The sequence below is a fragment of the Zea mays genome, chromosome 6 (assembly GCF_902167145.1).
Source record: "Zea mays cultivar B73 chromosome 6, Zm-B73-REFERENCE-NAM-5.0, whole genome shotgun sequence".
Lineage (NCBI taxonomy): Eukaryota > Viridiplantae > Streptophyta > Magnoliopsida > Poales > Poaceae > Zea > Zea mays.
The window spans coordinates 115,410,820-115,422,850 of NC_050101.1; the positions used below are offsets into that span (position 1 = coordinate 115,410,820).

A 12,031-nucleotide genomic window follows, 5' to 3' on the forward strand; every position below is an offset into this window, starting at 1 on the left:
ACACCAGTAAGGAAAATACCTAAGGGTGACCAACAACCGAAGGTACAAATTTCCAACCAAACACATTCAATGGAATAGTTTTACCATATAGACAGAGTGTGTTGCTTGTGCCCATTTTTTAGTAATTGCAATGCTCCACTACAACCATTTGTGGTTCACACTATATTCCACTTTCTCGTGCTTTTGAGAATGTGTGTTAGTAGTACATGATGGAAGGTTGTTCTCGTGGGCGTAAACCTATATATAGACTTATTCTCTCATAGGTTCTTAACCTTTTCGCAGATTTATTAGAGATACACATTTTTTCCATGCCATCAAATGCTTGCTGACAATTTTTTTGGTGATCTAGGTCCAGCGAGAATGTTGCTTAATTGATCTTATTACATAAAGCAATTTTTGTCTTTTGTCCAGCATGCGGGGAGGAAGCAGATTGCATCTCTACTACTCTATAAGAGTCTAGTGTGGGCGTCCACACCTTTACCGTGCCCCCGCCTCCCTCTCCCGACGCTGTGCATGCACACCCCGCCTCCTAGCAAAATCTCCGGCGCATGCAAAATCACCGCCTCGCCTTCCATCGTCGCCCCTGTGCTGGCGTGGAAATCGGTGAACCTCGCGCCCGTCGTCGTCCTTTTGTGCCCCTACCATCCATCTTCGCCCCGTGTCGCGCTCCCCTTCCATCCTCGCCCCACACGTCGTGCCCCCCTTCCATCGTCGCCCCTGGACCGCGCTCCCCTTCCATTCTTGCTTGCCTGCACTCTGCCTTCCGGCCGCCGTGGATGTTGCCCCTCATCCCCTTCCATCCTCGCTCGGATGTGCTCGACCTTAAATCCCCGTGAATGCCATCGTCGTGATGCTCAGGTGAGGCGGCGGTGCTGCCCACGCGCCACTGCCACATGAGAGGAGGAGCACAAGGGCGTCACTATGCTGAGCGCGGAGGCCCTAGGCCCCTTTCACCTCACCTCCACAACAATTGTGGCCCTGAGTTGCGCCGGCGCTGCCTCTCTGTCCTCCAGTGCATCCGCTGCGGGCTTTCTCCTACTCCAGTCCTCTCCTCACCCTGACCCTGCCTCAAATCCAATCTCACTCCCATCTCGTGGTCCACATCCTCCTCGCTTCTCCACGATGACGGCGGCCCTGCCCAGTGTCACGGCACGCAGCATCGAGACGAGCGCAGAGGCCCTAGGCCCTTTCCACCTCACCTCCATGGCGACGATGGCCTTGAGCTTCGTGGCGCCCGGTGCCTCGCACTCCGGCTAGGCCTGCTCTACCACGACCTGGCATTATCCCGCGTGCATGACAACCAGGGAGAGGTCAAGATTGGCGACATCGTTCTCACTCTCACCGCCATCCTCCACAAGTCCCACACCGTCCACTGCGTAGGTAAGTCAACTGATTAGCACACTAGCTAGAAATTGTGTTGTCCGATCACTACTTGTAGTAGCTAGCTGTGCAGTGATTTGATGGTGCTAGATGTGTTGAATCGGTTGGACAGGTATACCGGAGTTTATGGCACCAGAGCTGTACGAGGAGTACAACTAGCTGGTGGACATCTACTTCTTTGGAATGTGCGTGCTCGAGATGGTGACGTTTGAGTACCCGCACAATGAGTGTACACACCAGATACATATCTACAAGAAAGTGATCTCTGTAAGAAGATCCTTGGACCCGATGAGCCATTTCACAACAATTGTGATTCAGGTTGAAGTTTGAAATGATTTTCCTGATTTCTGAAAAATATAGTACCCATGGATTACACCGTTGCAGCGGGCCTGAAAATTGATCTTGCATTTACAGACGATCATACAGCCGACTTAATTTAATCGCATTTGATTAACAACTTATACATAACAATGTTTTATTATATATTACAGGTTTTTAGTGCACCCTTCTCTTCCATAGATGTACTATTTTTTACAAAGTTTTGTAGTTGAAGCGTCAATTCAACTCATCTGTCACTAAGTGAAAAACAACCTTGTCAGGGTGCCTTCGGTTTATAGCCGAACTGATACAGGCTGTTACAACATTTTTTGCACTTTCTTGATGGATATATGCTGCATCGATTCTTACTAAATTTTGTTAGCTGCATTTAAGTTTTAACATGTGAAGTATCCTAGCTGTATATATATGTATCTTTGAATAACACTATTGATATAGGGCCATTTATGAGTATATAGTTCTTTGCTTGGCACTTTCATGTTCCTTGTGTTGTTTACTAAATTTAGGTGGACAAACAAACTGCAAACTAGACTTTTTGATGTTTGTCTCCTCCCTGTTTGGCAGCTTAGATGGTAGTGCTAGCTTATATTGTTGGATATGCCCTGAGAGAGCAAAGAACGAAGTTTGTCTTTCATTAATCTTCAGTCAATGCACTACAATCTGCAGCCCTTGAGATAGTTTGATTACAGAGTAATACGTGCTATTTTAGCAATTCGCTTGGTTTATCGAATGCTCCTTATCTAAAGTCAATTGATATCATGCATGTATTTCATTTATCCAACCACTGATAACTGATTAGTTTATTTACTTTGTCCATGAATAACATAGTATTTTTGTTTGAACTTACTGGTATCAACATATTGTTTTTATCCTGTGTAAGCATAAAGAGTAGTCTTGCAGCTTATGCATCCATTCCTCTTTGTAGGGCGCAATGCTTTTGGCCCTTTTGATAGGCTACCAAGCACTGGTAATTTTTACTCCTAAATTTTGTAATACTTGTGAACTAAATTATTGAAATGTCATTGAGACATCAAATACCATTGCAGCATTCTTTTGTATTCTGGAAGTTCACGGGCTTAGATATGTAGGAATCCATGCCTGCACAAAGACATTCATCGGCACTCTCTTGCTAGCAGTTTCCAGTAGATCTTTGCACATTCAATTTTGAAGGCCTGATGTAGGTTAAAATAAACACCAGAAGGCTGGACATGTTCCTTGCCTCCCCACGTTAGGGTCGGAGGGAGCTTTGGATTAGTCCGAGCATTTGTACAGATTGCTTGATGACATTTGATTCACTAGATGGATCATGAGTTTTTGTTCCTACTAATATTGTTTAAACTGTATATTGTGGTGACTCTCCTCTAGAAGTAGTTGTTAAAGACTGATGACATCTTGTAATATTTTCATTTCTGCTAATATGTTGCGGGGGTTGTGATTTTTCAGATTGGCTATGATTAATAAGACATGGAGCCACTTTACCCAAGCAGGTCACCAGGAATAGTCCGACCCTGCCGAGTGGAAGAAGCTACAGGGAGTGGACATGGAGGTTCATCCGGGAAGACATGTATGCAAGGAAATTTGATGGTTGGAAGAGTGTTTTGATGGAAACTGAAGTTGCCACTGCCACTAACTCTTGCATGAGCCAAAGGATATAGATTGAGTCGGTCAGACATGCACTTATGTGCTATAAACTCTCATGGTTGGTTGGAGCAAGTTACTAGCTTGATTGATCTGACAAGCTTGGACGATGGGTTTGCACTAATGGTGGCATTGGGTAATTTTCATACATGTATGTATATTGGTATTCTAGAATCTAAATAACATGACAAAACACTAATAATTTTACCCAGTCCATTAACCTACGAACTGAACTGATTACAAAAAGTAGAGAAAATTTCAATGAGGAAGATGCTCCAGACTCTTACCGTCCGTGAAAGCCGACAAGCTGTTCACTTGGCTTTAATCCGAAATGACTTTTCTACTATTTCTACTGTGTTTTGTCTCTATAGATTATAACTACAGCAGTCTGACTTTAATCTAAAGTGAACAGCTCGTGAACGCTCCGCTTCCCTAGCCCCGCCTCTGCGCAAGCCGCTGTGGATAAAGATGATAGCCCTCCGCGCGTCTCATCCACCGTCACCCGTTCGCCCTCCTCACGTCCAGCGCCCGCGTAGCGCGCGCAAAAAATAGTGCAAAGCGAACCCACGCCACTTGGCTATAGAAATTTAGGGCTAACCACGAGTTCACGCGTACCTTAATGTTTAGAAATAAACAATAATTATATTTGTAGTCTAGGTGCCGCTCCATCCGTTCACTCGCCTCGTGGCAACGCACGGGCATATACCTAGTGTATGTATATGTGTGGATCGAACTAACTGTTGTTGTTATTCTATATTTAATGGTGGTCACCACAAAAATGTGTAATTTTCTCATTCTCATAGGTATGAAGCGTGTTATGCATGGTGTATATGCTTTTGAAATAGCGATCTAAGTATCGCTTGTAGTGTTTGCTACAAACTGTTGTCGTGTTATGTAATATATGATATGAACATGATCGCTAGATTTATAAGGTTGCTGCCTTTTATAACAATAACTTCAAATTATTGTGTCGTATGTTATCTATAGTCAAGTGTTACTATTGTGCTTACAAGTTTAGTTTAGCTGAGTGTGTTTGGTTACAATGATGAGACGAGATGAGATGTGATGATCCTTTAGATAAGGCTACTTAGTTCAAGGTTAGAGATTGAATTAGGACCATCCCATCCCAGTGCCGTGTCCAGCTGTTCGTCAAATTTGGACGGACGCTTGGGGATATGATTGTCCTTAACTATTATAACTATCCCGCAACCAAATATAATCTTAGTGTCTGGTATCAAATATCTGAACGGTAGAGCATGCAACACGCCCACTTATAGTTTACCTTAAACATTTAGCACTTACGCCATCTTTGTAGGTTCCTTTCTAGTGCTAGCAATTGGGCTAGGTCGAACCGGTTCGAGCCCATCGTGCATCGGACCAAACGATTTTGGGCTCAGAAGACACAAAAATTTTTAGGTCGTGCCGTGTCAGCTTAAAGAGTAGAAACTATGGTCCAGTCCGGTCATAAAACACGTCATGCTTTGGTTGGGGCCGCCCCGGCCCAGCTCATATATTTGAACAATATAAAATTCAAATATTACAAACATATAAAGTAAATAGCTTACTAAACTAAAGATATTAAATAATGTGAGCATCATTTGATAACATGAAGTTCAAATATTACAACAATGTAAAATCTATAACTTATTAAATTAAAGAAATTGAACAATATTTGCTTCATTGGGCCGTGTTAGGGGCCCGACGAGCTAGAATTTGAGACTGACCTAGGTCCTCCTTCTAGCTGTACCGGTCCGACCTATATTATTTATACCAGGCTATGCTTTAAGCTCCTATTTTTTGTTGGGTTGGTGTTGGCAAAAAAAAAAACCCTCGTCCATATTCATAGCACTATCGGTCTCGCTGGTGCCGACGTAATTACGCCGCTTGCAGTCCGTGCTTGTCAAAGCGTTGGCGTGCAGCTGGATCTCTCCGATGCGCGCGCGTCTATACAACAGTAATCAAAGACCGATGGAATCTCCACCGTACGACGCACCGGGGAGCAGGTGGGTGGGAGTGGGACGCCTGTCGCGTACTTACGCGGGTGGGCAGGAGAGCACGAGGCCACGCCCACGAGCGAAGAATCCAAGGCGTGACCGGGGCAAGGCAACCACGCCGCAGCGTCCCGGCCGAGGCCGTGAACAAATCACGAGCGCCAGATCCAGTGCTGGCCAGCGCCAACCCAAAATCAACACGCGATAGAGGCGCCGCCGCCGGAGAAAAATACAGTAAAGGCAAAGTGAAGCGAAGTGCCGAACTACTACGAGCAAAGAGAGAGAGAGAGGGGGTTGGGGGGTGAGGGAGAGAGAGAAAAAAACAGCGTCCCCGCACGACGCTAACACGTCCCAGATCTAACAGGAAAAAAAAACCACCCCACCACGTCGCCACCAACTAACCCATCATCCATCAACGCAGGTCCTCCCCGGTCACGCGGCAGTCACCCCCACTCTGCTTTGCTCTGCCGCCCCGCCCCGCCCGCACTGCATCGCGTCCTCCGGCGCCCTCGCTGTCGGCGCCATTGGCGGGCTCGCCTTCAACTGCCCCGTCCGCTGGAACCAACCAGGTCCGTTCCTTCCTCGCCCGCCCGCCCGCCGCCTGGACCCTCGCCTGCGCCGCGCTCCCTCCAACGTCGTACTACTCGCGAGCGAGGCGCTTGGTTTCGTAGGGGCCCTGAATCGGGGGCCTCCACCAAGCGTGTGGCTCTCGCGCGGACCATTGTTCTGTGTACCGTGTACTCCTAGTAGCTGCCTTCCACGCGCGATTACCTGCGCCCTCGCTGCCGAGCGGCGAGCAAATGTGTCCCGCTGCCGCCGCTCGACTAGCTTTTTTCCGCGCGTGCCAGTATGTGTAAGTGTTTGGGGGATGTTCGTGTGCTGAATTTGCTTGTTCCGCACAAGTGGATGGGTAAGTCCACCAGGCCAGGTTCCTTTTTCTGGGTTCAAGCAGCAGTGCGTTTGGCCTAGGGTGGGTGGGTGACTGGGTGTGGCCTAACATGTTCCAGGCTGCAAATCCAGCCACGAACGGAAGATGAAAGTGACATTTCTACAACCATTCTTGCCCAAACCCCGTCCAACTTGCTGCCTATTTTCGGTATCTACGGGCTGACAGTTTGATCCCATTGGAAACTCCGCATCCGCATATTATGCTACTAGCTGGTGTTAACCTTCAAATTGGTGTAGTACCAGCTTCTGGATAAGATGCCGTTGTTTGACAAGAACGTTTCGGATGTCTACATTTCGAACCTCAATGACACACTTTACATTCTGTTAACTATCTTCTTGTTTCTGAATTCGGCTACAGATATACTGATCTGGAAACTGCTTCCCATGAAATTGCGATTAGATGCGTCCCCCAGGAGCTGAGAGCAGAAATTGCTAGCCAGTTTGCTTTATTTGTGCTTGGTGGTTGTTACTTGAACCATGGTGCGAAAGGGCCTCTAGCTGAGTTGGTTAGGTAGTCTAAGCCCTGGTCGCGTTGTTCTCATATGAGAAGGTCTTCTTCTTGCTCGGGGGCTGTGGCTGTATTATCCCTGCGGGTCCAGTTTTTTTTACTTAAAGCATGGGGAAAACATAGATGCATTCAACACTCCTCCGTCCATGCGTGCAGCACATAAATTGATATTTGATACTGTTTTCTGTTGCTTCCTTTTATGTACATCTTATCACTCTCTCTCTATCTTGTGTTCCTATATTTCTCTCGTTTTGCAAACAATAACACAAAAAGTATCCAAATCTTTTGCTTTCTTTAACCATGCTTAGTGATTGTATGTATAGCTGGACATCCTTTCACCGTGACAGTGTCTTTGCTTCTGAACTCTTATTTGTTCTCTTAGATCACACTCCCTCTGGTCCAAATCTCAATTATAATACGTTTTGGCTTTTCTAGATATCTCGCTTTCACTATGTATTTATAGAAACTAAATTCCACATCAAACCACTCCAACACACATGGATCGATGTCAATACATGGGCATCCAATCAAGCCCTCAAGTGTTTCATTTCATAAATTAATCGTCCAATCACACACCAAATTTTAATTGCTTTGGTGAGTAGCCTATGGGTGTGTTTGGTTTGACTTTTGGCTTTGGCTTTTGCACCTATAAAAGCCAAAAGTCAACCAAAGGGCTGGATCCAGGAAGCAGCTTTTTCTAAAAGCCGACTTTCTCGTAGTGCAAATCTGAAAGCACCCCTAGACCTGCTTTTAGTGGCTTTTCGGATGGAACTGTGAAAATATATATCGAAGAATTTTTAACGACTTTTAGTGGTTTCCACCAAACGGTTTTTAGCTTTTTAACATATTACAGACTACAACAGCTTTTTCTACAGCTCACAGACCACAGCAACTTTTTTCACAGCCACAGCCCAACCAAACAGACCCTATGAAACACGAAAGGGCCTCTAGTTGAGTTGGTTAGGTGTTTAGTGTAACACTCCTCATATCCTGAATTCGACTACCCGTGGGAGCAAATTTTAGGTTGAGGTCTAAAAAATCTACTTGTTTGTCCAAATGCCAAAGCACAGGTCTAAGGCCAGGCCCCGGTCATTCTCACATGGCTACGGTGCTGCTGTGTATGGGTGGAGCAGAGGTTCGAGGGTTTTCTCGATCTGTGTGAGAAGATCTTTTTCTTAATATAATGTCTAGGGGCTGTCTTACCCCCGTAGGTCGAGTTCTTTTATCCTATGAAATAACAAAAATTAAACTATCCGTTGAAGGAGATCGTTTCATTCATCATCACAAAATGACTACATTCTAGATGATATGTCAGCTCTTGAGAACATAAAAAATGAAACTCTCAATTAAGGTTGGCGTAATACAGTTAGCTCAATTCCTATTCCTAAAAATCGGTGGAGACGTCAAAATCTATGAATCAGTTGCACCAACTCAGATTCAACCGGGACAAGCGCCTCAAACTCTAAGCAGCAAACTCTCCACTCCCCTTTCTTCTATTGATCTCAGCATCAAGCACATTCCGGGCTGTTGAACCTCCTATTAGAAATGACATGGCTACCTGCCTAGTTGTAGCTGCCACTCGTACCAAGAGTAGTGTATATCTAAGTGCATAGTAAAATTTATGTACGTAGAAAAGCCAAAGCGTCTTAGAATTTGGAATGGAGGGAGTAGATCCTAAATTGGTAACTCAGAAACTACATGACCAAAAAAGTAGCTTAATATTTGTATGTACTTTACTGCTTCTCTTGCAATAAAGCATGAAAGTAACATTGGCAGACTTTACGAATACAATTACTGTACCTACTGTTTTTGTTGTGCTATGTTCACGAACATCTACTCAGTTTTTCTTGTTATATTTTGTGTCTTTTTCTGACTGGTACTGTTTGGCGACCTTATGTTCATTATGCATTGTTTAACCAGGTCTAAACATGCTTCATCGTTCAAATAGCCGGAACCAAAGGAACAGGGGATCAAGAATCAAAACACTACTCCAAGCTACCTTGCTTATAGGTGTTATTTTTTGGCTCCTATATCAGGTGAAGCATTCCTATGATAAGAAAAATGAGTACTTGGATGATGCTGAGGATCAGCTTGCCCATAATGATATAAGCATGTTCCAGGGGAGGAAAGAAAAGGCAGGTAGTTACAGTGATAGCAATATCCAAATGGTTGACGACAATTCTGATGTAACGACTAAACCAGAAGAACGTGATGCAGATCACCATTCAGATACTTTTAATTATAATGAGAAGACTGGAGAAACTGTGTTCGATAAAGACAGTACTAACTTGAATGAAGATGACAAGAGAAACACTGAGAGGTCAGAAGCGGAAGGACAAGTCAACAGTGCAGATGGTAATACAGAAGTTAATAATAATAACAATGAAGATGAAACTACCGGTCATGCAGAAGAAGGCAAGCATGATACTGAATCCAACTCTGCTGCTGAGAGTAAAAGTGAAGTCAATTCAACTGGAGATGATATGTCCCGAAACAATTATGCACAAGAGGAAAACACTGGGGAGGCAAGTGGAACGTCTCATGAAGTGGTGCAAGGTGAACAATCGACCAGTGCAAGTGGAAGCGGGAATGGATCGGATGGAGATGGTGAGAAAAATGAGGCAGTTGATATTAAAAGTGGTTCTGAATCCCTTCCTGATGATGCCAAGGCTGAAGCAACTGATGACCGTGCTACTGTCAGTCTTCCTGATGAAACCGGGAATATACCATCAGTTCATACTGATAATTCGCAAAATGATGCCAGTGAAAACCAAGGTGATGCAACTTACACTACCTCGGATTCGTCTGAGCATGGCATTGTTGAGGCTGTCCATATTGAAACTGGATTGGAAGATGAAAGTGCAACAGCATCATCTGGGACTGGATCTGGTGATGACAACGGTAACTCATCTGATAGCGCCTCTGCAGAAGAAAATACTGAGACTGTATCTGGTGATGATGAGAAGGGCATGGGAACAGGTACAACCACTGAAGCGTCATATTCCATACAACAGAACTCTGAGAACAGCAGTGTCTCAGCTGAGGCAGAGAACTCCCAAGGGGATTCTTCCAGCGGAGTGAATGGTTCTTCAGAAGAGACATCTAACAAGGGTGATGGAGCTACAGAAACGTATAACAAGGGTGAGCAGGTGGATCCCAAGATTGAAACTAGCACATCCACCAATGCCGAGCATAATGAATCTCAAGGGGCTGATGGCAGCTCTGGATCAAATGGTAACGGCCCTGAACAAACCGGTAAATCTGAAAGCCAGTGATTTCCACCATCGAGAGTTCGAGACACGAATTTAGTATACAGGTTTGTTTTCTGGAGATTGAAGAGGGGATAGTGCACATAGAAAAACTGTTCACTGTGGTTTATCGAGATTTTAGTCGATACTGCCGAAGTATAATTGTGCAGATCGCAAGATTGGTTGTCTGCTATGCTTATTGCTTATGGCATGATTTCTCGTCAAGTTGTACTTGAGTCAATATTTCTGTACGGTTATTAATCTCGACATGGTACTCTGTTCATTGTTGGATATTATGACAGTCTTACAATATTCTGCAGTGTGGCCGAAATGCCCTTTGCCCGTTTTGATCACTGCGGGTACCTGTGGGTTTATACGCTCATGTTTCTCATTTACGGTCATTTTTTTTAGAGCCTTGAGAGGGGAAAGCCTGATTTCAATCGGTCTACTATGTAACCCGCATAAAAGCATTTTATATGTTGAGCAGAAATCACAATTCCAATCCCGCGATTGTCTCTTATGAGGTGGTAGACGGCACCAAACACTAGCCACCGCCCCTTCCTCCTTCCCTCTTCGTCTTACCGCCGCCACCATGGTAAGTATCCAAAAGTTCTTGCATGGATGGTGGTGGCGGGTCTTCGTCGCCTAATCTTTGTCACGGAGGGTGACAATGAGAAGTAGGTGGTGGGAGTATTATTCTTGTATTCTGATGGTTAGTATGGGCCGTGTTGGTCATTTCATCTTGTAATAGGTTGTATGGGCCGTTTGTTGAACACACTAGGCTCTAGTGTAGAGTATAAAAGGATGTAACTCTGACAGAAGAGGGCAGCGAAGAACAGAAATACTTACACCCAAATTCTTCTGCTCTGAATCTTCTTCTTCCTCGTCTCCTTCTTCTCTGGAAGTTCCCGACGACGATCTCCACGATCGCTGGTTATGACAAATTGGTATCAGATTCTTCTATCCTAGGGATTCTTCTGTTGTTGACTCCAAGGTTCAAGCGCTCATCGGTTGACGACGTCTAGGCGGTCGTCGTAACATCCAGAGTTCGTTTGATCACCGACTTCATCACGGCTCCTAACAGACCATCCACGCAAGCGCGTCATCTGGTCGCGGCGATGGAGGATGTGGAGAAGCGTATCACCGAGAGGTTCCAGCAGGCCTTGGATTCTTCCGCGTCAACTCTCAACGACATCTCAAGGAAGATGGATGGGCTCGGAGCGCTGACTAGCAAACTCGAGGAGATTGAAAACCGACAAAGGGAGCACGACAAAATTGTTCAGTATTTGCAAGCAAAATTGGATCTCTCCATGAAATCCTTGGCTCAGGTATCACAAAACCAAATCCGCTTGACAAATGCTGTGAACAATGCTGCCAAGGATGCAGGCGCAACACAGATGCATACGAGTGATGGGTTGATGGGAGCGCGACCCCCGATGGGACCCAGAACCACGCGGGTATCGCACACAACTCCTCCCGTATCTCCTGTGGTGAATGAAATGGGAAGTGTTGTTCCAAATTTTGAAGCGGACTTTGGTCATGGAAATGAAGGAGAGACAGACTCAGACACTCGAGGCAGGAGGGGCTGGTTGCCTAAAATGGATTTTCCCATATTTGATGGTGATGATGTTCGAATATGGATAGACAACTGTGAATCCTATTTTCTGTTGTATTCCATTCTAGAGGGGTTCAAAGTTACTGCTGCCTCCTTGAATCTGAAAGGGAGGGTAGCCCATTGGTTTCAAGTGTTTCGAGATACTATTGAATTGTTTGATTGGTCTCAGTTCAAAACTGCAGTACTGACTGAATTTGAGGTATCCACACATTCAGATAAGATGTTAGAGTTGCTAACTCTAAAACAGACAGGGTCTATTATGGATTATAAGGTACATTTTGAAAAACTGGTCTATCATATAAAGCTGTTTGACAAGGCCATCAGTGAGACTTTTCTTGTGGCACAATTTTCATAACCAACGATCGTG

At 45.0% G+C, this 12,031-nt stretch overlaps 1 protein-coding gene and 1 long non-coding RNA gene across 2 annotated transcripts; both read left to right on the forward strand.

The window, feature by feature from the left end:
- Positions 1–529: 529 nt before the first annotated feature.
- On the forward strand, positions 530–3,700 carry LOC103629824 (uncharacterized). The gene is made up of 4 exons (XR_554653.3): positions 530–1,380; positions 1,493–1,698; positions 2,642–2,683; positions 3,160–3,700. It is a non-coding gene; the product is annotated as an uncharacterized lncRNA (long non-coding RNA).
- A 1,965-nt stretch (positions 3,701–5,665) lies between these two features.
- Positions 5,666–10,341, forward strand: LOC100275568 (uncharacterized). The gene is made up of 2 exons (NM_001149620.2): positions 5,666–5,914; positions 8,722–10,341. The coding sequence occupies exon 2, from the start codon at positions 8,730–8,732 to the stop codon at positions 10,074–10,076; it is 1,347 nt and encodes a 448-aa protein (NP_001143092.2). The 5' UTR covers positions 5,666–5,914; positions 8,722–8,729; the 3' UTR covers positions 10,077–10,341.
- The last annotated feature ends 1,690 nt before the right edge of the window (positions 10,342–12,031 follow it).

Bases quoted from the DNA above. Each gene is read 5' to 3' on its own strand.
- LOC100275568 (NM_001149620.2), top strand. From the start codon at position 8,730: ATGCTTCATCGTTCAAATAGCCGGAACCAAAGGAACAGGGGATCAAGA.